This window comes from Scomber scombrus, chromosome 11, assembly GCF_963691925.1.
Source record: "Scomber scombrus chromosome 11, fScoSco1.1, whole genome shotgun sequence".
In the NCBI taxonomy this organism is placed as follows: Eukaryota; Metazoa; Chordata; class Actinopteri; order Scombriformes; family Scombridae; genus Scomber; species Scomber scombrus.
Window position 1 is genome coordinate 1,336,317 of NC_084980.1, and position 25,469 is coordinate 1,361,785.

At 38.3% G+C, this 25,469-nt stretch overlaps 1 protein-coding gene across 1 annotated transcript; it reads right to left on the reverse strand.

The window, feature by feature from the left end:
- Positions 1–4,132: 4,132 nt before the first annotated feature.
- cnpy1 (canopy FGF signaling regulator 1) lies at positions 4,133–21,648 on the reverse strand. Its single transcript, XM_062429254.1, has 6 exons — positions 21,525–21,648; positions 19,772–19,874; positions 18,789–18,904; positions 7,531–7,743; positions 4,965–5,061; positions 4,133–4,318 (listed from the first exon to the last, which is right to left on the reverse strand). Exons 2-6 carry the CDS (start codon positions 19,863–19,865, stop codon positions 4,278–4,280), a joined length of 561 nt encoding a protein of 186 aa, XP_062285238.1. The 5' UTR covers positions 19,866–19,874; positions 21,525–21,648; the 3' UTR covers positions 4,133–4,277.
- Between the last annotated feature and the right edge of the window lie 3,821 nt (positions 21,649–25,469).

Here is a 25,469-nt window from a genome sequence, read left to right on the forward strand (position 1 = left end):
GATCCTTTACTGAAGTAAAAGTATCAATACAACAATATAAAAAGAATTAAGTTAAAATACTGAAGTATTAGCAGCTACATTTACTGAAGTCAGAGTACATCATTTGCAGAAAATTGTCTATGACTGATATATTCAATACATTTAGATAAGTACATTATTCATACTGATGAGTCAATACATTTCATGCATGTTCTAGTTGTAGCTGCTGGAGGTGGAGCTGGTCTGAGCTGCTTTGTGAGGGTCATGAGAGAAACCTGAGGGGTGGTAGTGTTCATACATACATTTAGTAGTAGCTTTATTAGCATTATATTGAAGGTCAGACAATAATATTGCTAAATTTATATAACAAATGTGCTATCTAAATGTTGTTATTCAATATAATGACTATAAAGCTACTACTACTACTTTGCATTTTTGTGTAATATTGAAGAGTTTTAAGCTCTTTGAGCCTCAAACAGTTAGTATTTAGTAGCGTGGAAAGGTAGATTTGAACCTTAACTAATGACTAAATCACTGCTTCTCTCAGTGAATCTACATTTAACATCAACTTTATCATTTCACACGATTAGAGTGAATTCTGCTACATGCTTTATCAAGTTCCACATGCACAAACATTGAATGGCAGGAAGTTAAGTTGCTCCTCTGCTGTTTATCTCATATGAGAAGTCAATCGCAACATCAGAAGCTGGTCTCTTTCACAGTGTTTCCTAGTTTATTAAACCAACTCTGTGCACACGAGGTGATGAGTGAGATATGAAATGAATCACGCTAGAAGGCCGAACATGTGCATTTCTCTCTGCATGCAGCCATTAAATGAATGTGATGGGATTCAGTTCAGACTTAATATTACAGAAATGTTACAAGTTTAACAGGAAGTTTGCAGTCATTATTATTTTACAAAGGCAGTCTTACCTTTATCAATTTTTTTTGCATTTATGATGTTAAACACAGAATGTTTCCTCACATTCTCAGATGGTTTTGTGTTGTGATTATCCATTCAGCGACTCTTGCTTGTGCCCTCCATTTTGTGTCAGCGAAGTGAACAACTACAGGTTAGTTTACCGAGAGAGCAACAGGATGTTCATCGGATCATCCGAGGAATGCTGCAGCCGGACTACGACACACCAACAACGGCTAGTTTTTATCAGAGCTTGCTTAAACAGGAGGAAATAGTGCATTTGCTGGGGGACTATTTTCAACGGCGGATTAATCCACTTTTGGTGAGTATTTCTAGCAGCAGGACAGTGTGTGTGGGATTAAGTCAAAATAAACGACAGTGTGTGTGTTGATGGTGATGAATGAACAGAGTGGCTCACTGATGTGGACAATAAGAGGAAGATATATGAGACTTTGGATACACACACAATGCTTGTAAGTAGATGAATTCATAGTTGGTTGTGGGTCTGAACATACAGAATATTAATATATTTATATTTTAAACGATGTGAGTGTAACATGTAAGTGTATGGCTGCAACTATTGATTATGTTCATTATTGATTCATTTCTTGATGAATCGCTTTGTTTACAAAATGTCAGGAAATAGTGAAAAATGACTGTTATTCATTTAGAGTACAAGGTGATGTCTTCAACTAACAATCTGAAAACCAGCGAGAATACCGTCATGTACAACACAAAAAGCAGAAAATCTTCCCATTTGAGAAGCTGTACCCGACAATTATTTGGAATTTTTGCTTTAAAAAAAACAACCTAAAAAAATAATTCAACTATCAACATATCAAATAATTCATTTTCTGTTGACTAATTGATGAATCATGAATCGTTGCAGCTCTATGGAAGTATAGTGACTTATTATATTATGTTAGTCTGTGTTCTGCACTCATCTCATGTTCTACTAGCTAGATGCTGTTGCTCCCATCACGATGTCATAACTAACACTCACAATGTATCATTTTGTTTAGAGCAGTGCTTCGGGGATACAGTGAATACACAGCAGCTTACATGATCACAAAAAAATCTCAAAAGTAAAAATTTATGTCATCACAGAAAGACATATAAAGAGTGTGTGTGAAGCAGCAGCAGCAGCAGGGGGCGCTCACACAGGTTAGAGGTTAAGATGCAACATCTCCCTCAGGCATTCAAACTGTACCTAGTTATCTTAACTTCCAGAAATTAAACTTTAATACGTGAACTCAACCACTTTTGGCAGTGGAAGGGAAACGCTGTGTTGATGCCATTTTCCCTTTTAGACACAATCTTTAATCCTTACATACTGTTCATATTCTACACGCTCGCACTATGTTGACCTGGTCTAAGAAGCCACAAATGTTGAAGCACAGATGTGTTTAGAAAGCATCAATAGTTGATCCGACTGATCAATAAATGATCAATTAAACCTTGATTCATGTTTCAGAGAGCAGAGAGAGTGTATTTTTTAGCTTTTACATCACTAAACATCTCCTATCACACAATATCATGTCCTATTTTACCTAAGACATGAAAATATAACATAGTAATAATGATGTAAATGTATTTTATGTAAAGGGAAAATGAACTGTAGGGTTTATTGTATAACCATTATACAATAAATTATATTTAATACAAAAATTAATAATAAAGGAAAAGTCAGCAAATTTCAGGGTAAAAGACATTTGGTTTATGTAAAGGTTAACTGTGTTATAAATCTGTTTTATTCTTAAATAAATTAAAAAAGAAATAAACATATAAACCTGCTTTTCCACAACACTGATTAGTCATTGAACCTAACTACTGAGCCCTGGCTTAAACAATACCCTGTCAAACAGAAGCAGGAAGTGGATGCTGATGCTATGTTCTGTATGGTGGGTATGTGTGACATCACCTCCAATGGAAGTCTCTTTGGTCACGCCCACAGGTATTCTCAGAAAACAAAACAAAAAACAACATGGATGGCAACGCCAACAAGGTCGCTTAAAAAGCTGCTGTGTGATTTTATGTTAAAACCGATTCAGAGAATTGAGAAGCTTCTGCTGAACACTGAACATCAGAGAAGTGAATCAGCATTAGCCACAAATCAGCAAGAGTCTGGACAGTTTGTATCAGGTACGGTCCATTTTACATTCTTTTTTTCCAACACTCCATCTTGACTGCTGCTCTGTTGTTCTCTGTGTCACAGATTTTCACTCTGGTGACAAATTCTGCTTCAAAATAAGAGCAGGCGTCTAGTCTCTTCTATGATTTAAGGTTTTCTATAGAGTTTCACACGAGCTCAAATCAATTTACATAAAAGGAAGAAATATTTTTGAAAATGTCGAAAATCTATCAAGAATATTGTTGTAAGCGATGAAGTTTTTAAAGACAATAATTTGTTTTCTTTCATCAAATCTTTTCAAAATCAGCCATGTGTATCAACTTTTTCCATTTCCATTCAGTTCTGTGCACCAAACTGTGCACTGATGGAGAGAGGAGAGAGAGAGAGAGAAGTCTCTGCCACTAAAGCGTGCTTCCCCTTGTGGACGTGCATTCTTTAGCATATGAATACAGAGCGTTCTGGCCAATCATCAAACAGCTGCTACTGTATCTGGTCCAATCAGACAATAGATTCTTCTACACCTGCTTAGTTGGTATGAGAAGACATTCTGCTGCACAGCACAGCACTGGAGCTAAATGTACTGAGCTCATTTTTGTTTGTTCTACATTTTCAGCTGCAGGTAGCTCAGTATATTTACAAGGTGGCAAAAAAATATTGATTCCAAAAATGCAATTTCCTTCAAACTGCCAACGCAAATCCACGTGAAGAAAACAGTTGTATAATTATGTCGTAAAAATTATGTCTGCAACTAGTAATTTATTTGAATGATCTATTGGTTATTTGTTCAGTTAATTCATGGTGTAGTCATAATAATGTTGGTTTCCTAGAGAGAAAGGAAACATCTTCATGTCATGTCTCCAGTCTAAAAACCATAAAGATATTTCATTTACGTGATCTAAAACTGAGAAAAGCTGGAACCAGCAAATGTTTCGCTTTGATCAAAAATGTACTTTTAAACTTATTTTACTTTTAAACTCATGATCACAGTTTGTATGTTTGATGATGTTTAAGACAGTGGAGAAATAAACAGCTGACTCCACTGATGTGTACACGAGCATCAATTTCAAACCTCAGACAAAAAAAAACACAAAACGTGCAAAATGTATTTTCTTAATATTTATCATTTATTTATTTAAAAAGATTTGAAATGATTTGTCAAAAAACATGATTTTGTTTAAATGCCCCATTTTTTTCTATCATTACAACAAACTGTTCCCACCTTTTTACACTGAAAATATGAGATGGACACTACAACTCCTCGTTTGTGTGAGCGCTGTCTTTACAGTAGTCTGAAATAAAAAGCAGAAAGAAAAAAAACAACCAATATGAGCGTGAGAGTGTTCTCCATGTTAATAAAAACATACATAAGTGAAAAATATAGTGTTTTTTTTTTTTTTTCAGATGGCACTTTTTGGAACAATGTTGGAAGGAATGTTGATTCATTATATAGAAAAGAATCATTGTGTTTGTTGTTTGGTTTTAAGGGATTTCATTGTGATCATTTGTGAAAATGGGACGTTTTATATTCTAAACATTTATTCTAGTCTTCAGTTTATATACTAATAATTACCTCCATATTATTCTATTTACCATTGAAATAACTTTATAAAGACAGGGTATTCTGTGGTATTGGTGTCAGCTGTTACATAAGTCTGTGAAGTCATAGTAAATAGAAATATAATATTAAAATACAAACAAAGATTTAACTTGAAACGTGTGTTCACCAGTAATACTGAGCATGTTTGGATTCATATCTCCAGCTTTATTGTTATGTCAAGAGTTTCATCTGGAGGTGAAGTGAGGACTGATATAGATATCCTGTGTGAGGGAAGGCTGCATCATATCTGTGGTAAAGTGTGTGTGTATGTGTGTGTGTGTGTGTGTGTGTGTGTGTGTGTGTGTGTGTGTGTGTGTGTGTGGAGAAGCTGTTGGTACCTGAGACTGTGTTGCATAACTGCTGGTGCACATGCTCTGTGTCCTGGCTGAACAGAGAGATGATATCATCCTCCAGCTCCTCCACGACGCTTTCACACTGTGAGAAAAAACACAAATGGAGAAGAAGGACTTGGCCTGGAGGAAAGCGAGCTGAGGCGGCTCGGCCATGCGTACACAACACACACACACACACACACACACTGCGTTCATCACACTGCGTCTTTTTCGCACAATGGTGGGAGCGCCGTTTTCAGGATGGTGGCCATTTTTCCCCCCCTTCACCGTTTGCCAAACTGTTCAGCCATTTTGACAACTGTGCTCCCTGCTACACCACAGCGGGCTGGATTCACTGAGAGCTTCATATTAATAATACTTTTAACCTGTGACGCTTCTATATTTGTGATGAATTGCGATGAATGTATTTCAGCCAGAAGTCCTGATGAGAATTTTGGAAACATTTACTTAGAGAATGAAGAGATCTCACAAGCAATGTGTGAAAGCCAAAAAGCCTGTGACACAAATTTGAAGCGTAAAGGTTCAATTTATTAAATGCACTGTAAAAAATGAATTGAAATTTGGTTTTTGCATGTTTTCCTGATCCAGACACAGAATGGCAAACAAAATGTGGCCATGGAGGTGAAGCATCCCATTAACCCTAAATACAGTATTTTGGGAGTATTTTACAATATTCTAGAGTATCTTTGCCTCAATTAATACAACTCTTCATTTTAAAAATGTCACTATTTTTAACCTTTTTAACACCAAATCACACATCGAGTGCGCTATATACAGTGCACTCATATTAGCACAAGTTCAAATGGTTATTACCATCCATACAGATCATTAGAATAATGCAACTTGATTTTAGTATCATTACCAGGCGATCAGTGTTGCAACATAATTGCTAATTACCTCATCACTACTATGATACACTGACCTCCTTTAACACCTGTCAGAAGGTTGATTTAGTGAGCTTTAATGGCTTTTATCAAAACTGATGTTGTGGAAACAGAACAGATCCAATCATTATTTTGGTCTTAGTATTTAGGTAGAATTTTTTCTGTAATTTCATTTGACACATTTTGCATGAAGAGTTTTGCACATTGAAAGGAGCAATACGTATGAGTGACGCTGAAACACAGAAACAAGCTAAAAACCTTCACATGAAGCTAAAAACAACTGCAATTCTAGTTTATCTGATTCACACTGCAGACGTATCTCAAGGAAATATGTTCTGAAGAGATAATCGCTGCATTGTACAGCTCTATACATCATTAGCAATAAGTCAGATCTATTATCTATCTATGCTGTTATCTATAACGGATTTCACATTAAATGTAGAAATCCAAAAGAAATACAAGATAGCATTAGACTGTTACTCTGATGTTCACTTCAAATCATCTGCAATGTTTGTATGAAACTGCACAAAAATGCCATTTTATTATCTGAATAAAATCTAGGAACGTGATGTAAATATATATTTTTTCCATTGATAAAAAACACTGTCAATGATTTTGTCACATGACACAACATGGTATAATGTGTCAGTGATTTATGAACCACTGAAATTAAACAGATTGCATCGCACAAACCTGCGTAAAGATATGAGGGGTTAAAAATGTGGTCCTACTAGCTGTACTTCCTGTTGACTGAAGCTGTCAGAACTAGCTTGTTAATATATGAGCAGTTAGGACTGAATGAGGTCATGTCTTCGTTATTTTGTTGGGACATTTCAGGCTTTTACAAACTTTTTATTTTACAATTAAAAAGCTCCTCATGGTAAGTATTGTACCGGCTCATACCAGCTGATACCAGCAAGTTAAACTCATCATGTATTGAGTACTTTTAGGCCAACAAAATATAATGAATAAACACGTGGTTATCCATATTGGCGCCTGTTGGAGGGACGTGAACTCGTGATCTCAGTGTGGTTTAAATTCTGGCTACAGTCCTGATCAGAGGTTGTATAGAAAATGCTCAACACATGTGACCTTACACTTCATCCAAAAAGTTTGATGATGTAAACTGGTCTTATTTCACAAAATAACCCAAAATACTTCAGATTACACAGTGAATACTATTAATAGTCAAACACACATACATATCTCCATGGAATCTGGTACACAGGTCATTATACAAAGTCATACCTACATTTTTTTTTTTTTTTAAAGAGTCAGGTCAGTCTGGTTCAATAGATTGTTTGGCTGATTGGGAGTTTTGTCACAGCTTATAATGCTATTACTATTACTACTTCCTGGTTTCACAGTTGATTGCCTTTCTATTGGATGGGCTACAGATGTTTCCTAGCAACTGACTTAGGCTTTTCTGTTCCTTTATAGTAGAGGTAGACATTGTTTAAGGTTTAGTGGTGCAAACCAGTTTAGCAGATGTAATATTTTATTAGTAAGAACATTAAATAGACATGATGTACTTAGTGATGGATTAAGATGGTGCATCAACCAACCTGCACATGCCCCTAAATTAATCTATGGTTTGGGATTACAGCTCAGTCACAGATACAGGATCTTCTACAGTTTAATTATGGATAAAGTACTTTTGCACTCACTGCGAATTTCAAGGCGTTGGAAGCTTCAGGTCCATCAAACTGGAAGTTATTAAAGTCGGGGAAGTCCCCTTTGGCCCCGCTGCTCCTGGGAGCAAACCTCTTGTACTGTTTCTCCTGGGTGTCGGGGTCCACATACATGGCGTAGTCACTCATGCTGTTGCAGACGCCATCCAGGAGCTCGCTGAGGTGAGTCTCTGAGCGAGCCAGAGGTACCTGGCCACACAACCGAGAGAGAGGAGAAAAAACATGGAGACCAGACGTCCAATTGTTTGTTGGTGTGAGTGTAGCGATGTCCTGGGCTTCAGTGTGGCCTGGTTCCTTTGTCATTTGTCACTACACTTATTTTCACAATGTTTTCTTTACTAAAAAAAAATAACAGGCTAATGAAAGTTGGGTACGCCTAAAAAATATTAAAAATGAACTTCCAATTCTGAGATGACACCTGTGTCACAAGCCTGGCAACCAAACAACACAAACAGTAAGATAATGAGGAGGGAAAAAACGGTTTCAAAAGCTGTGTGATTTGAAAAGTCCTCCTGTGTAGGCTGCCCCGGTGTCAGCTATGTTACACCACAGGGCTCAGTGTGGGTCAACAGGGTGACCTCTTGTTTCCGCTTTGTTTTCTCCATCCTCACTAACAAACCTCAACCTCCAACTCTGACTTTTAACCTGTGTGAATACCCTCTCCCCACCTCTCTGTCCAAACTCCACCGTCCTCTTCCTGTCCCCCCTTTGAGGAGCAAACAGTTGAAGCGGCCGTGTCTAGACGGGTCAAGACAGGTGCAGGGCGCTGCTCCCACCATCCCCGGAAGGAGAGCGGGTGAAAGGGGGTGACGCCCGGGGGGGGGGTGAGGGGGCAAGGACGATGCGGTGAAAAGGGCGAAAGAGGGGAGGGCTCTTTACACCTCCGACCGGGCTGGGAAACTAAAATTGAGGGGTTGGTTTCCTGGGGGGTTGGGGGGGTCAGAGGATGAGGCAGGAGGCCTCAACAGAAGCCAAGTGCAGGGTAAACAGCTCGTCTCCTCGGCCCCCGCACTTCTTCCTCTGCTGCTCTTTTGGCCCATTCACCCCCCCTCTCCATCCACCAATGATCAAAGGAAGAAATCTTCCTTGTCTTCTTTGGTCAAAAGGTGGTGGGGTGGGGATGAGGGTGAGGATGGGGGGAGGGTTGGGGGTGTACAGCACAGAGAGGAAGAGGGGAGGGTTGGAGGGCATCTTGCAGATGAACTGGATTTTGTAACATTGTAGATCTATTCCCTGACCCCCTTTTGTCTCTTTTCAGATTTGGCTGTATTCCCTTCCGGGCCAGGCCTCCTGATTATATTATACACACACACACACACACACACACACACACACACACACACACACACACACACACACACACACACACACACACACACACACACACACACACACACACACACACACACACACACACACACACACACATTTTTAGATGTCACAAAGTGACAAAGGGCCTCTGCGCCATCTGTTGTCCAGCAAATCCTTCCTTCACGTTCTCCGTTTCTCTGCCTCTGACTCTGCTCCACAAACAGATTCTTCATAGTCAAAAATAAATTGAACCAATCACTAATCCCTCTGTCTTTAAGGTCGACCCCACCTCTTTCACTTGTGACTCTTTCAGGAGAAGATCCCTTGAGCTTGACAACACTGTTGTGCTGAGGAGGAAGGAAGGAAGTTGGCCGGTGAACAGAATGTGTTACAGCACGGGGCCAAAGGTTGAAGGGCGAGCACGGAGGGATGTAGGTCAAACCGGCCAATGACGATGAGGTTCACCTATCAATCATAATCTGGTTGTGATGACTTTGACACCAGTGGTGGTATAGCATCCACTCAATGAGTGAAATTAGTGAGTATGTTTAGTCTGGCATATTTAAAGCACACATATTTTGAGCTGTGACTAACAATTATTTTCATTACTTACTCAATTCATTAACTCAAATATATTGTAAAAAACAATGGAGAAAATTGTACAAATGCCTGTCACGATTTCTTAGAGCACAGGTTGGTATATTTTAAGGTCTAAAACGTATATATCTATATCTAAAACACAATGACAGTTCAGTTTCTAATCATTAAGTAAAATTGTCAACAAGATGAATTTTCTGTCATTTGAATAATCATCGACAAACATTAATAAGAGTTCCATAATGTAGTTTTTACTCAGTGCCTGCTTACTTTTACTGGCGCTTTCACCCACATCTGAGACTCAGCAGATGGTGATGCTCTTTTGTCTTTCTTTAGTCACAAATAATAGGTTTTATTTATTTTATAAATTCATACTATAATCAAACCACTCTTATCAAGGTAATGAATGAGCTTTGAAATTCAATCAGGTCCTATTTCATATCATGAAAAGTGTTTTTTCTCTCAAATTTGTAGATGCTGTTTGATTAATAATAATATTCATGTTTTGGAATTCCAGGGTAGAAGCTTTGGTTCAGCAGCTCCTTTGAATGCTCATCATGTTTGTTATTATCATTATTAGAATTATGAGGGGATTTCTAACGCACAGGAAAAAAAGATTAAGACTAAATAGCATCTTGGATTTAGATAAAAGCTAGTTTAAATTTGCAATATCCTCATGTGACATTGCAAATTTGGACTTAAAATTGACTAAGTGCTTGTTTAGGTAACAATTATGACTGAGAACCTCTCGTGAATGTGTCTAGTTTTCTTTTCGCTTCATTGTTGACGGGATCTCACATTTCTTTTAGTAATGTCCACTCCTATAAAAACACAAATCAAAGTCCTCCATTCACAATTTGACAGAAGCAGAAGTACAAATAATCAGTACTGTATATATCAAAGTATCAAAAGTTAATAAAAATGACTCCTTTCAGATGGTGTCATTTATCATTGTATATTATATGAGTATTATTGATGTATTAGCATTTAAGCATTTAAACGTTCCTCTGTTCAAGATGAGTGTTGGGCTTTTAAAAAAAATCTGTAATATTTCTCATTTTTAAACCATATTTTACAAAACGTATCATACTACAGCTGTCAGATAAATGTAGGAAATGACTAATATATTTAGCTTAATATACGTATAATATATGTATTATTATTGAATGGAATTATATGATGACTATAAAATCATAATAACTGTTGGACATTTTTTAATCATATATAAATTTGATGAAACTAATACCAATACTAAACCCAAAACAACATCTTCAATCCCAAATAAACCCCATTAGAAAATAAAACTACTCTCTCTCTGGCCGACAATAAGAGCACGTCGGCTCACCGCAGCCCGTGGGCTTGAGTCTCAGTCATTATCATGCCATGCTACAAAATGGTTTGGAATTAAACCCCTTCCTTGCCAGTCGGAGCTGTGTGAAAGGGAGCTGTCAGTCACAGCGTTGTTTGAAGAATGGGGCGGGTGGGGGCGGTGGTATGGGGAGGGGGGTGCGACCGGTTGGGCCAGAGAATAGGCTTCTCAGGGATGCTATCCTCCATTCAATTCCCATTGGACAGGGAGCCATTATTGCACCGCTGTGGACAGGGGCCTTTCAATTTCATTGTCCTGCTGATATGGGCCAATGAAGACCCATAAATTAATAATAATAATAATAATAATAATAATATTGACATCAAAGCAGCAGAGTGGAAGGATAAGCTGGGATGTCATTTTGACCATTATGCCATTTAAAGCATGGATTAGTGAATAAGGATGCTCACTCTAAAGGTTTGATGATATTATATCACTTCATGATGACAAGAGAGAAATATGTGAGGGACTGTAATTAGCTGGCAATTCTGACTGTAAATGATATTCACCCATTAAAGCATTAAATTATAGCCTAGAGCTGCTTCATGTTTGCAATTTGGAAGAGGATGAAGAACAGGTGAGCCTGGCACAGTGTTTAAAAGCAATCGAAAAAAATTCTGGGAAATAAGCTTAGTTGCTTTTATTATTATTTTTTACCCCCACCAGTCAGATTAAAGGACTGTTATTAATTTATAGGCAGGATGTGCTTAGCCTAGCTTAGCATAAAGACAGGAAGCAGTGGGGAAACTGCATGCTTGGCTGTATCCAAAGTGAATAAAAGACTTGTAGTTTTAGGAGTGAGGGGATGTTACATGCTAGGTGGGAAGTCAGTGAGGGGATATTTTAGCCATTATGGAATTAATACTAACTAGCACCAGATGAGTCTGCCATGCTAACCAGTAACAGCAACGGTCAGCTAAAAAAAATGAGAAGCTCTTTCTAACCCTGAAAGGTTTTTCCTGCTCTTGACTTCCTGCTCTTAAAGAAACGGTTCAACATTCTGAGAAATACACATATTTGCTTTCTTTCTGAGAGCTATGGGAGACAATGTGAGAAAAAGTATGATCTGTAGTCATGATGTGATTAGCCTAGCTTAGCATTAAGACTGAAACTGGTCATTAGAAAGAAGAGTGAAGAGAGAGGAAGGAGCTTGATAAGAGATTCATTAGCAGCAGAACTAAATGAATCCATGTATTTTGCCAACTGTGAAGCGTGAACCAGATCCAAAATGGCTGTCCTTACCCTTAACTCTGTAAGCAAAAAACATACACAATGTTAATTAGTGAGCTTTACAGTGTTAATTCGTGTTGGTAGGTGTATTTTTAAAGGCTAGCAGTATTCACCTGCTGCCAGTATTAATGCTAAGCTGGGCTAACCACATCCTGACTACAGATCATACATAACACACATGAAATCCATGTTCATTTTCTCAGTTCACTCTCAGAAAGAAAGCAAATATGTGTATTTTAAATGTTGAGCTGTTCCTTTAAGGACTCTACAAGGAATTTTTTTGGATTAAGAAAAAACAAAGTCAGTAAAATGTCACCTCAGCCAGTCACATTAGTAGGCTGTGATATTATGTGTCACTGTGTCAGCATGCCATTGTGTATCCTCTCATTCTCAATGCATGACTTCCCACCGGTCACTATGAGATCAGCTCACCGCTCCAACTAAGTTCAATGTCTTTGGAGGCCTTAAATGTGTCATTGTTGCAGGCAGGCAGGTTTAACTTTTGTGCCATGGAGCAGCCCCATGCCCCCAGGAAGTCCTACTGTGAGGAGGCCAAAGAGCAGAGACTTAAAACCTGCAAATCCTCCTCGCTGATGGCATCTAAGCTGTGACATCCCTCCCTCTCACATTCACACTGGGTCAAAAGCTGCTGAAAAGGAGGGAGCTGGGAGGGCATGGGATCAAGGTTTGGCTTCTTATAGGGCTAGCATTTGATCAACTGAACAATGCAACAGGTGGAGGTTAGTGTCAGCTGAGGGCAGAGGAGGAGCTCATCTCTGGGTCAACCAAACTATCCTGGCCTGCTCACTGCAGTGATAACAAACATACTACTCTACTCAATAGTCCACTGTTAAAATGGATTGAAGAGCTTATGTTGATACTTTGTTAAACTTTATTGACCCAACAGGAATAAATTCAAATTATGTGAGAAATCACAGCGGCAGGTTTCAGTTGACAGGCTGCACCAGTATGAGGAATTATAGTGTTTATTAAAATGGGGGTCACCGTGTAGGCAGTAGGAGTCAAGTTAAGCATTAACATACTGTATGCAAACTAACTATGCACTGTACTGGCTGTTGTTGGAACAGGTTGACCAATAGCTGAGCAGCACAGGTCAGTATAAGTGTAACCTGAGTGCTGAGTCTCCAGCACTCCACTCATTTTACACACACAGTTCACTTTACTCATCTTCCTTCTCAGCCTGTGAACAGCTGTATATCTTCTGTGGTCATGTCAGAGGAAATAACCCTGATAATGTCATACATTTCCATCCAAATCCAAATGAAGTGCAAAATTTAACAAAAGAAGTAGTTTCTATCCACATCGACTCCACTGCTGAAGAGAAAACAACAAAATGATGTGATTAACAGAGCAGAATTCAGAGTCAAAAAATGGAAAAGTCTTTACACTATGCTGTCAAAATAAATGGACACATTTCTGCATGAAATTTGTTTTTTTTGCACTAATCTGCACTTTATCTATCACTAATACCTTAAACCAGGGGTGTCAAACTCATTTTGGTTCAAGGGCCATATGCAGCCCAATTTGATCTCAAGGGGGCTGGCCCAGTAAAAACGTTGCATAACCTATAATTTATAACTTTACTATAATAAACCATTTAGGGGTACCATGGTAAGAAACTCAATAAAATGTGTGCAAACCCACCAAGGAATCAAAAATCTGAATCACATTTCAAGTGAATTATTTCAAGTTGGACGTCCATGAGCAGACCAGAGGCTTCCACTGGGAAAATAGCTGACAAGGTGCATTTTATTGAAAAATTGGAATTATTCTTACTTTTCCAAAACGTTCACACTTTGCAAAGTTATCAAGTGGCCCGGATTGAACGTGGTGGTGAGCCGGTTCTGGCCTGCAGGCTGATGTTTGACACCCATGCCTTAAACTGTGCTTCTGTGTTCCCTTCTGAGGAGGTCCAGGTAAACCCCTGTGACATATCATCAGTTATCTCTGCTTGAGCTTGAACCCTCAACTTTTAAGTGGTTTATTTATTTATTTATTTATTTATTGGGAGTAACTCCTTGAGATGTACCATCTCATTTCATATAGGGGGTCCTATATGATATTTATACAGAAGAAATAGAAGTCAACAACACATTTAACAGTAGGAAAGACAAGAGAACAAACCCACACATCCGTTCATCTTTTAACAGAAAGCCTGAGTTACAAAGTGGATGGGAGGAGTTTGGAAGAGTCATTTGGTTTTGTAGTCAGTCATCCAGTATTATATAATGACACTAAAACATTATAAGTAACATGGGATCCAGGGTTTTTGGAACATGACCCTCTCTAGGGATTTAAAGTTAGAATATGACAGATGTGTGTATGTGGTCAAAGAGAACATATATGATGTCTGACGTGGATTTTGTCAATAAAACAATTTCAAAACTCTATTTTTAACATAACATCATTACATAAGTATGAACATAGCAAGCCCACATGTCTAACCCACTGCTCTCTCTTTGACATGACATGACATCTCACACACACACACACACACACACACACACACACACACACACACACACACACACACACACACACACACACACACACACACACACACACACACACACACACACACACACACACACACACACACACACAGCTTGAGGGTAAACTAAATGAAATCCAAGCAGGCCTCACAGGGGGGGCACAAGAAGAGTAATTAGCATTCATATCTAAATTAATCCACCTTTAGACAAATGCCTAATGAGAAGCTACAATGACACAGATAGCAGCATTAATAGCACCATGAAGGACACTTTTATTTTGCATCTGGATGACATAAATGCAGTCCGTATCCATCATGAGGCCTAACAATAGCTCCTCTAACCCCTTTGCAAATAGAAGGGCTGGTTTCAAATATGTCATAAAAAAGATTAAGAGTTCCACCTACTCAACACAAAGTGATATAATGACCTAAATATTTACTACCATATTAACCCTGGCTTTCCACAGATGTCAGATACATCTGTGAAAACTGATTTTAGTGCTAATGTCCACAATAAACACATCTGCTCCTCTCTGTTTGGGGTTTCCTCTCTGAAGCCTAAGTCACCTTGGGAACTCATTTTAAATGTTAATATACATGTAGCCAATCACATAGCAAAGGCACTGTCATTCATTTGGGTTTTGTGCTTGAGGTTTCTTCCCATTATAGGGGTGTTCTTCTTGCTGTGGAGGAATGTTGGGTCTCTTTAACTTAAATTACAGAGCACAGTCTAGACCTGCTCTATATGTAAAGTGCCTTGAGATAACTTGATTGTGATTTGGCACTATATAAATAAAGACTGATTGATTGATTGATTGAAATAACTTTGTGATTAAAAAATAAAGATTTGATCACTGTCCCTGTCAAAACAGAGCAGGGGGAGACAGAACAGGTTACCACACTCCTCTGCTCAGGGCTGACTGATACTGGATTTTTGGGCCGATGCTGATATTAGGGAGTAAAAGAATTCCGATATCAATATACTGGCCGATAATATTCTTTGTACAGAGTATATAGATACATTTTTTTGTAATGATCCCTTAAATGTAATGAAGGTATGATATTTTACAACTCTAAACTTTATTGAATAAAATGACATCAGTGTAAACGGTAAACTTCTCTGGGAATTCAATATCGGCCGATAATATTGGCTGAATGATATATCGGTCAGTGTCTAAAAGACATAGAGCAGAGGAATGTATTTGTCCTGTCAATCATTTTACAATTAGTATAACTTTTTATTATCGTTGTGAAACCTTTTCACAGATAATACATATCTAAAAATATACTAAATAACATCTAAAGGCTTAAAATAAAGATACTGTTTTTAGCTCTCTTTCTCCCAGCTCTCTTTCTCACTCACACATAGCAATCAGTGCAGCTATCAATGACAGTCTAAACAGGGATTAACCCAGGAGATCAATAGCAGAGCTGGACACCTCATGATAGCCTGCTCCCTGGGCAATAGAGGATGTCCAGGCTCCAGTGGGATGTGACCTCATTAGACCTGGAACAATAACCTGGATCCATAGTCTCACTGTGTTCTCTCTCTCTCTCTCTCTCTCACACACACACACACACACACACACAAAATCAATTCTACTGTGAGGAGAAAAAGACTGCAGTAACTCGTCCACATCACTGATCACAGCTTCTGTGTGTGGAGTGTGACTGGTGCAGGTTCCTGGTTGGATGGAGTTGGAGGCCATCATGGAGCTGGATGCAGCTGGCCTCTGTCTCCAGGTTATAAAAGGCCTGTCCAATTGTGATGTAGCCAGGAGGCTGCCTCTCTCCTGGCACCAACTTGTGTTACAGTGGCGTTTTGGTTTTGCTTGTTACTTTATTTTCAATGGGAAACCCCTAAATATGCAAGAAAACTGTAACCAAAACTGTGATTTAGTGTTCAAATCATACTTTTGACAGAAACCCAATAATGTGAAGCAAAGATAAGAGTGCAGTAAAATGTTTCAGTGTTTTATTATTATATGCCAATAGGTTGGAGGAAGCAGCAGAGGTTGAGCTGTACTGAATTTAGTCCCTAGTAAGACCTGAGCTGTTAAAACACTGTTCCTACAGTCCCACAATGGAACTGCATGTCATTTCTCTTTTTATCTCTATCTCTATCTCTCCTCTTTTTATTATAATATATTTTATAATATATTATATTTTGATTGCCTTTATTGTAGTAATAGAGGGGGAATGACGTTGCATTTAGGCTGCCAGGGCGCAGCCTGGGTATCCCTGCATGACTCACTGCTGAGTTCAAAATCACTTCATTGTGGGATTATTATCAGAAAATAGAGCTATATGATAACTGTACAGACCACAGATTGAGATACACACATAAAACAGAGGAGGGTAAATATAGTGCGCCATAAATTGTCAGTAGATGTATATATTTTATGTTGCGTAGTGTTAGTGTATGCTTTTAATGTCTTCATGATATAGTGTGTATTGTTTGTATTTTTAATGTATTGTAGGAAGCTGACACATTTCCACTAAGGTGGACAATAAAGTCAATTCATTCAAGTAAAAACAAAGTTATTTCTATAGATATAAGTCTGGAGTTTCAAACTTCACACATCCAGTTTATGACACAAACCTACTGTTATGAATGTGTGGTCTGATGACATCATCAGGGTTATTTTGTCAGACTTGAAAAAGCTCATTAAAGCCTCAGAAGATGTTCCACAGCTGTTTTCACAGGATGAGTACTACTTATTATAATGGTTTATTGACTTTCACATGTAAAATGAGTGAAGTGACCCTTTTAATAATGCTCAGAACTGTATAATCTGTTTTGATCATGAACCATGCAGTTATAGACAAATAATTCATAAATATGCTCTGTAAATTAAAAAAAGTGTGCTCATTAAACTTGGAATAATTATTATTGTGTGGCTGCAACAAGTGGCAAACACTGCAGTCTAATAAAGTGGAAACCAGTGAGCTGCTAGTGGAAACCAGTGAGACATGATATGGAAAATTGATTGGGGTGCATTTATCTGAACATAATACACACCCTCCAGCCAATCAGAGTCCACAGTCTCTGTGATCAAGCTTCAGTGTCTGGCCTCTGATCCAATCTGCAATCGCTCATTCAGCTTTTCTTTCATCTGTCTGTCCGTCTAAAAAATGATGCCTGTTCCTGTCGTCTACTTTACATATTCTAGGAAAATTTCAGCATCAGCACTTTCTTTTTGAAGCTGAACTTTTTTTCTTTTTAGCATACAACGATCTAGAGCTTTCCTGACAATTTATTTACTCATGTCATCATAGCTCAGCTCTTCCATGTTCATAAATACTCTTCTGGAGTCAATTTCCCAACTTTAACACTGTTATCTCTGCTGTTCACAATGGTCTAGTGCTTATGGGAAATAGCTTTAGTTTAAGGATGCTAAAGCAACATTATTCGGTTTTTTTTGTTTTTAGTTTTTTTAATAACCATCCTTGTTGAAAGTTTAGGTTTTCTTACTACTGGAACAGAACCAGAAGTTCCAGCTTCCCTTCAGATATTCCACATGAAATGCATGTAATGGCTTGAAATGTTGAATTGCACATTTTTTAAACCTATAAGATTAAAACAAGGGCAGAACTCAGTGACTGTGGAGAATCTACTTCTTGATTTGTCTTTTACTGGATTTCGAATGTGTTTTTTTCACTCTTGTATTTGTTTTGTCCTTCATGGCTCCCTGTAGCGTGGTCCTGCTCACATACCCTAAGTGTTTTGGGTTAAGACAGTTCATGTAGAACAGAAGTTGGTCGAGTGAGACAGGACTTCACTTATCTATCAGCTCATAACTAAAAAGTAATCAACATATATTAGAAGCACTAAATATAAACAACGTTTTCGAGCCTCTAGCTTTTCTTCAGACTAAAACAAGAATGTATAGTCGCCATCTTAAATAGATCAAGGCGCAGGTCACCTGACAGTCACATGATGTGTCAATCCCATTCCGGTTAAGGATGTGTGCATCTATCAAACATCTTTTTCAACCACTATGGTTATGATTGTGTATGTGGTCATGGGTATGGGTGAGATGTGTTTGGGCTTGTGCGTGTGTGTACTAGTGTTATGTGTATATATATATTTTATATTTTTATGCTGCAACTGGACTGCTCAAAGAGATGATAAAGAGCTATCTATCTATCTATCTATCTATAACAAAGAGCAGCAGGTGAGTGTATATTTACCTGCATATCAGTGTACTGTACCTTTTTGTCCTGCATGGTTCCATCAGGGTTGAGTCGAAAGCTGCCGACGTGGATGGTTTTCTTTGGGTCCACCTGACTGATCGAGTAGTTCAGCTCATCCACAATCGCTTTGCATGCTGGGAAATACAGGTGAACCTCAGTGATGGCAGAAAGACAAGATGTAGCTCACTATCAGGAATTCACTATACTACACTATCTGTATTAAAAGCTGTTCAATATCTCTTTACATTACCCTTAAATACACTTTTAAACCCTCTTTTAAAAAGATATACAGTTACTTTAGAGCTTCCAAACATACTATCTGGTTTCATTTTCACCTTGCATGCTTATTGTTGCACATGCATGCAGATTTGATATACAATGATTTGTATAGCTGTTTCAATTTTGGCTACTTAAAAAGTAGTTATGGGGTTGTTGTTGTTGTTGTTGTTGTTGTTTTTGGTGACAAATGTTCATACATTTGTGATGTTTCTGTGTGCATGTGAGTGGGTTGGTTTTATAGTTGGTAGGGAGAACGTCTCAGGACACACTGGGATGATGATGTCTCTACTGTTTTACTTTGTGAAATATTGTAATGTTTTTGTATATTGTTTTGCAACTTCATCCACTTCATTTACTGGATAATGAAATGAAATTTGAATTGGAAAAGTCAGTCTGACCATATGTTTCTGAGCCTGCTGCATTCAATTAAAGCAATGCTTCTATGTTCCCAGGTTGCAGAAACAAAGAGTAAAATAACATAGCCTGAATACACAAGTCAATAAATAAAAAACAACAAAAAAACCCAAAACACACATCACCCCAACCTTACTTTCCAGCATTACCACAGTGAGCCTGTATGTGTCTCGTTGATCTATGTTAAATGATAACAGGCAGGGCGGTCCACTTGTTACTTCCCAGCAGCTGTGAACATATTGTGACACCCTGCAGTATCAGTGTGTTTCCACCTGACGCATTCCTCAGTGTGGATTCTGGTGACTTACCAGAACAGTACAGCACCTTGTCCTTCTTCCCCTGGCAGCTGCTGATGAAGACAGATAGCACCATCACTGTTATCTGAATAATCCATGAGGCCATATTGATAACCTACCAGGACACAGAGAGAGAGCAGTGTAGTGTTAAAGAGCAGTCAACACACTCTTACTAAACACGCCTGACTGAAAACACACTAACACACTCTGAAGCTGCAGTCTATATAAGTCACAATACAATATCTTTAAGTGAATATTAATGAAAAAAGCAAATGTAGATCTCTGCGATGCTTCAATATGATCATCACGTGCTGTTTTTGAAATGAATTACTCAGAGCAAACTGTAATTATTATAAACTAAATATAAACACTGAAGTAGTTACTGATGTTCTGGCTCTACATGTGTGTACTGTATCATCTGGTATAAAGCACAGCAGTGACACACTGTTGATTGTATTGAACAGCAGTTATATTATTGTATTTGTAACTTTACATTTGCAACATCACAGTATATCATGATAAATTGACTTGAACTGTATCATCCAGCCTTATGCATATATTTGCAAACCCAGACTGTTATGCAAATACAGTGAAGAGGTTGTAACAAGATTAGATACGTAAAAAGAGGTTCTACATGCTCTCACTTTACTGTGTGTCCATACATATAAAAGTAATCAAAAAGTCAAAAAGAATGTTTCTTTTGTTCAGTTCTTTTTATTTAAAAAGGGATTTTACCTTCACTGTACAGTTCAAAGTAGAGTGCCCGGAAACACAGAGAGGGATGACATGCAGCATGTCAGTGTGTTAGTGCTCCACAACTGTTTTTGTGCTATTATCACAATTAGAGATATTAAGTAATACAGTAGTGAGTAAGCTATTTGAAATAGTAACAGTAACCACAGAGGGAAATATCATTTGACACGTCTGGTTTTTTTAAGTTGTAAGCTAAACAGATGGTAACTACACTGTTTGACCAGTTGTGATCAAAAGCTCAACATCTGCACAGATGTACAGGTAACATTAAAGATGAATAATTCACTGCTCTGAAGTGTACAAACAAGCAGCCAATTGTTAGTATTCAACATTAAAAGGAACTTTCCTCTAACTTTTTTTAAAGTGTTTAATTAGAAAGTTTAACAGCATGAGCTTCTGAATCCTTGTAAAACATAAGTTCAGCTTCAGTTTGGTAATGTTGAGTGAAGACATTGATTCAATTACATTTATTTTAGACCCCAACATACCCACAAATGTCTCCAGAGGCTGATACAGATATAATCATAAAAAACTATAAAGAATGAATGAAGTGGAATAAGTCATTTTTAAAACAGATGATGCCACTAAAAGGTTAGGTAGATTCTACTGCCTGATAAAAACAACCTACCCAAACGTTTTGATTGAAACTATAAACGTTTCTATCTATTCAAACTATGACATGAGAAGCTGTAGAATACTGTCAAATATGAGTTGGGTTGCTGCGTGCAAGTTTCCATTTAAAATATTCTAACAATAATAATCCAGACAGTAAGGTCACTGAGCGAGGACAGGTGCACCAAGAGAAACACAAATAGCAAACTTTCATGTGAACCGTGCAGTTTGATGTGATGACTGTAAGCCGAATTAAAGCCTGGCTCCAGCCAATTCGATAAATATATTCCTTTATTTCCCTGCCGGTATTAATGTTTGCTAATAAGCAATATGACAATAAATCCATATATATTGCAGTGGAGTTTGGTGGAGTGTGTATTGGGGCTATGGGATAGCTTACCTGGTGGAGAGTTACACTGAGCTAGCAGCGGCGGAGGCTCGTTCACACTCAAATAACAGCGATGTTCAAACTATAATGACGAGCTGTCATGAACTACTTTTAATGTCCATGCTTCGAATTTCACAAGTTTAATCAGTAACATCAACAGTGACAGTTTCATTCATACGACAATACTAATGTGTGGCTTCCGGTGGGAACTTTCAAACAAAAAGCCTTACTGGCGAACTATTTGGCTTGTTTGTGGAAAACACTGACATGAGCGGCGGTGGGGTAACTGCTTTAATAAAGAATTCATCCGCTGTACGTAAGAAGTGTTTTTCTGGTATGTTAATGCTCCATAATTTGATTATACAAAATGATTCATGCTTTAATCTTGAAGGCAAAGTCACCGGACTTCCCGACGCTCTATGTCTAGTTCCTTCTAACTTGACGCATTCAAAGAGTGTCTTTACGTGCCTGGCTGTGGTGTGGCCACGTTTAGTCAGATACTGGACTGGTCAACCAATCAAGTTCCACACTCAAAGAGCTCGGACCAATCAAACAGCTACCATGTCTAAGGGGGGCGGGGGGGCTGTACCATGGAGCCCCGAGAAATGCATGAAATACATACACATTTGCCTTCCTCCTAATATGGTCTCTTTATTACAATATGTATATGTAGGATTTCATAAATGAAAAATGTAACTCAGAATATGATGGCTTTGTAGCCTATGTTATGATTAGCATGAAGGAAGAGCCAATAATCACAATGCACATGAGGAACAGAAAAACCTATGATTAGAATATTTGATTTTTATAAAACACATACTGAATAAAGACACATAACATGCCAAGGTTGATGAAGCAACACAATGTACCTCTTTTCCACCTGTGTGTGTGTGTGTGTGTGTGTGTGTGTGTGTGTGTGTGTGTGTGTGTGTGTGTGTGTGTGTGTGTGTGTGTGTGTGTGTGTGTGTGTGTGTGTGTGTGTGTGTGTGAGAGAGAGAGAGAGAAAGAGAGAGAGAGAGAGAGAGAGAATTTGAGACCAAGTAGCCAGGTGGTGTCTTCACAGGGGGATCTGACCTGGTTTCCCCTGCTACTAATTGAGGGCGTTTTCATATTAGATAGGATTTCTTCATACAGTGCCTGAGTATATTGATGCCCCTCCTCTCCACTCCCCTGCCACTCAGCTTTCACATTAGTAATGTTATACTGTACCCAAGTACACTTGCGCCACAGTAGGTGGTGGTATGCACCTCGTTGTTTAGGTTGTTACTCCAGTGTAGGAAAGCACATCAATTGCAAGATCCCAAACCCATACAATAGAGTCAACCTTTGCACTATGCTTACCTTATTGATATTTTGGAGACAATGTCAAGAACAACCCTCTCGTTATTTTGTTTGAATGGGACCATCAACAATGTCACATTTAAGATAGCAGTCCGCTTCTTTGATTAGGTACAGTAGTATTCATACCTGTTGTGAACCATAAGCAAGTACACATGGACTGTACTCAAGACCACCTTTTCAAATTGGTAGGGTACTAAGCAACAAACTGGACTTTGGGGGTCATGTGTACTTGGATCTAGGCCCAGGTCCCTCATGTGAAAGCCTCCAAAATATCATCTATAACATCAAGGTCTACACTGCACAGGTATTAAAACGTCCACAGTGCAGTATGGAACGCAGTGCTGAGAAAAGCAGAGTCTGGTATTAATATTTAATTTAAATCTTACATACTGTTCAGGATCAAATTTGACCCATTTTTATATTTGAGAGCTTTAAAAACATCATGTACACATTTCTTTTCCTACTGTGAGCCACAGTGTACAAAAATGTAAATAAAATGCATTTTTTTGTGTGCATCTGACACACATTTTTATATAGGCTATGCGAATGTACACATTTGACCTGTGTTTATTAAACAAATTCAAAACTCAACATTCAAATATGTTGTATTCATCATATTCTATAAAATGTTTTCTTGGACCATAACATTGTAAATGTCTTTTAATCAAACAGAAGTGATTGATTTATGAATGTGAATTGGTGTAGAGACTAATTATGAGTCAGAATAAGTAATAAGTACATTCAAAAGTATTTTTGCACAGAGCCAGCCTGAGGTTTTCAGGGGCCATGAACACATGAGCAGACTTGCCCTCCACCCCCCACACCCATCCCTGAATCATGCAGTACACCACTATTAGCCTGGTAAACAGTAGCATAAAACATTGAGTACTATTGACAAAAGTGAAATTCCTTGAAACCATCTTTGCAAAGACAGACTTATGTACTCCTGATTTGCCAGCCAGTAGGAATGAGTATGAGTCCAGGCTACAAACGCATATTACAGACTATCTTATTTATGTTGTGAATACCATTGTTTAATTCAGCTGAATATTGAATCATGTGCGTCTGCCAAAACTGATAATACTGAAAACACAAATATTAGAAAAAGTCCAGCTCCAACCACCCATTCATAAGGCTCATCAGGTTTAGGGAAGGCCTGCACCCTGTTGCCAATCAATGCATTCCAGTTATGTTATGACCTGTTAGTACCTGCCACTGCCAACAGGTTTAGTGGTAATTAAATGCTCTATAGACCAAGCAACACATTTTACCAGCACTGTGACTGTTACACTGATGATAAGCCCTCTTTTTTCCACACCTTGCAGATTGTTTTAGACCAAAACAACACCCCAAGAGAAAAAAGTTAAAACCACATCAGAAGTAAATCTATCCTCTTATACGTGGTAATACATGAAGCAACGCATCTCACTCTCAGATGCAGACAATGTAGGCTAAAGTCAGAGTCAGCAATACAGGAAACATGTATTAGTGTTTACAATCTGAACTGAGCGATCTATCAGAAACCTGCTCATTACTATCATTTGAAATCCTGCTGATCAGCATGACTGTGTCAGATGAAGAGCTGCATGCTGACCTTTAACCAGACATCCAGACCAAACTAAGAGGTTAGTTGAACTTTCCCACATCATCATGGGCTGTCAGCACATATACCAGCACTAAGCAATATATGTTACACACTGCAAATGTGCAGTGTGTGTGTGTGTGTGTTTCAGTAGGACTAAAAGGTTGCTGTTGCTCTGTGCATGAACAAGGTCAATGTGAACATATGAGTGTGATGTGATGTATCTACTGACAAATGGACAAACAAGGATTACGTGAGTGTTTTGAACAAAGACAGAGAACGTCAAGGTGATACTGTACTTACACACAACTCAATAATTATCCTTCACAATAGAAAAAATTACTCACTGGCTTCATCTGGATTCATTTGTCTCATGTTTTTATGCCACAATTTCCATAATCAATATCTTGGCTTGGAGAGTGAGTAGTGCTTCATGACACTGTCAGTAGCTGACTTTGATTAGGACATAAGATCTAATCTACAGTGTTTCTGTTGATCATGTACCAGTGTGGCATTCCACGTGTAAAAATTAATTTAGGAAATATTATAAATTGTAACATAATAATTCTTACGGGGTTTGGTGATCTGAAAATGTTTTAGGTTTGTAATGGCTGAAGGAGGGAAAAGGGGGAAAAAAGGAGAAACAAAGGTACTTACCTCGCCCTGCTGACACCAAAATCAATGAGTCTGTCCATGAATTTAGAGTGAGTCTGATTCACAGCAGATCTATCGGATCTGTTCCAATGCCCTCGTCCCAGAGGAGGGAGGCGGATAAGAGGGGTGAGGGGAGGCAGGGGCTTTAGATGGGACTGGCTCTATTATCTCCTTCAGGGACTGTATTTGACTGCATAACAAAGTTTGTACTGACAACTTGTTCAGTCTAAGATCTTCTAGTGCCCTCTGGCTGTGTTCTCTTCTAGGATAAATACAAATACCACAGGATGGATACATGCACACTCTGAAATGTACTGCTGAGATTAGTTCCACACACTGAGCTCACAAAGCCAGTACACCTAGGTCACTGCGAAGACAAA

Coding starts and splice junctions, on each gene's coding strand:
- cnpy1 (XM_062429254.1), bottom strand. CDS start 19,865: ATGGCCTCATGGATTATTCAGATAACAGTGATGGTGCTATCTGTCTTC. Junction 18,905..19,771: donor CAAGGTGCTGTACTGTTCTG/GTAAGTCACCAG, acceptor TGTATTTCCCAG/CATGCAAAGCGATTGTGGAT. Junction 4,319..4,964: donor GTTATGCAACACAGTCTCAG/GTACCAACAGCT, acceptor TTTTTATTTCAG/ACTACTGTAAAGACAGCGCT.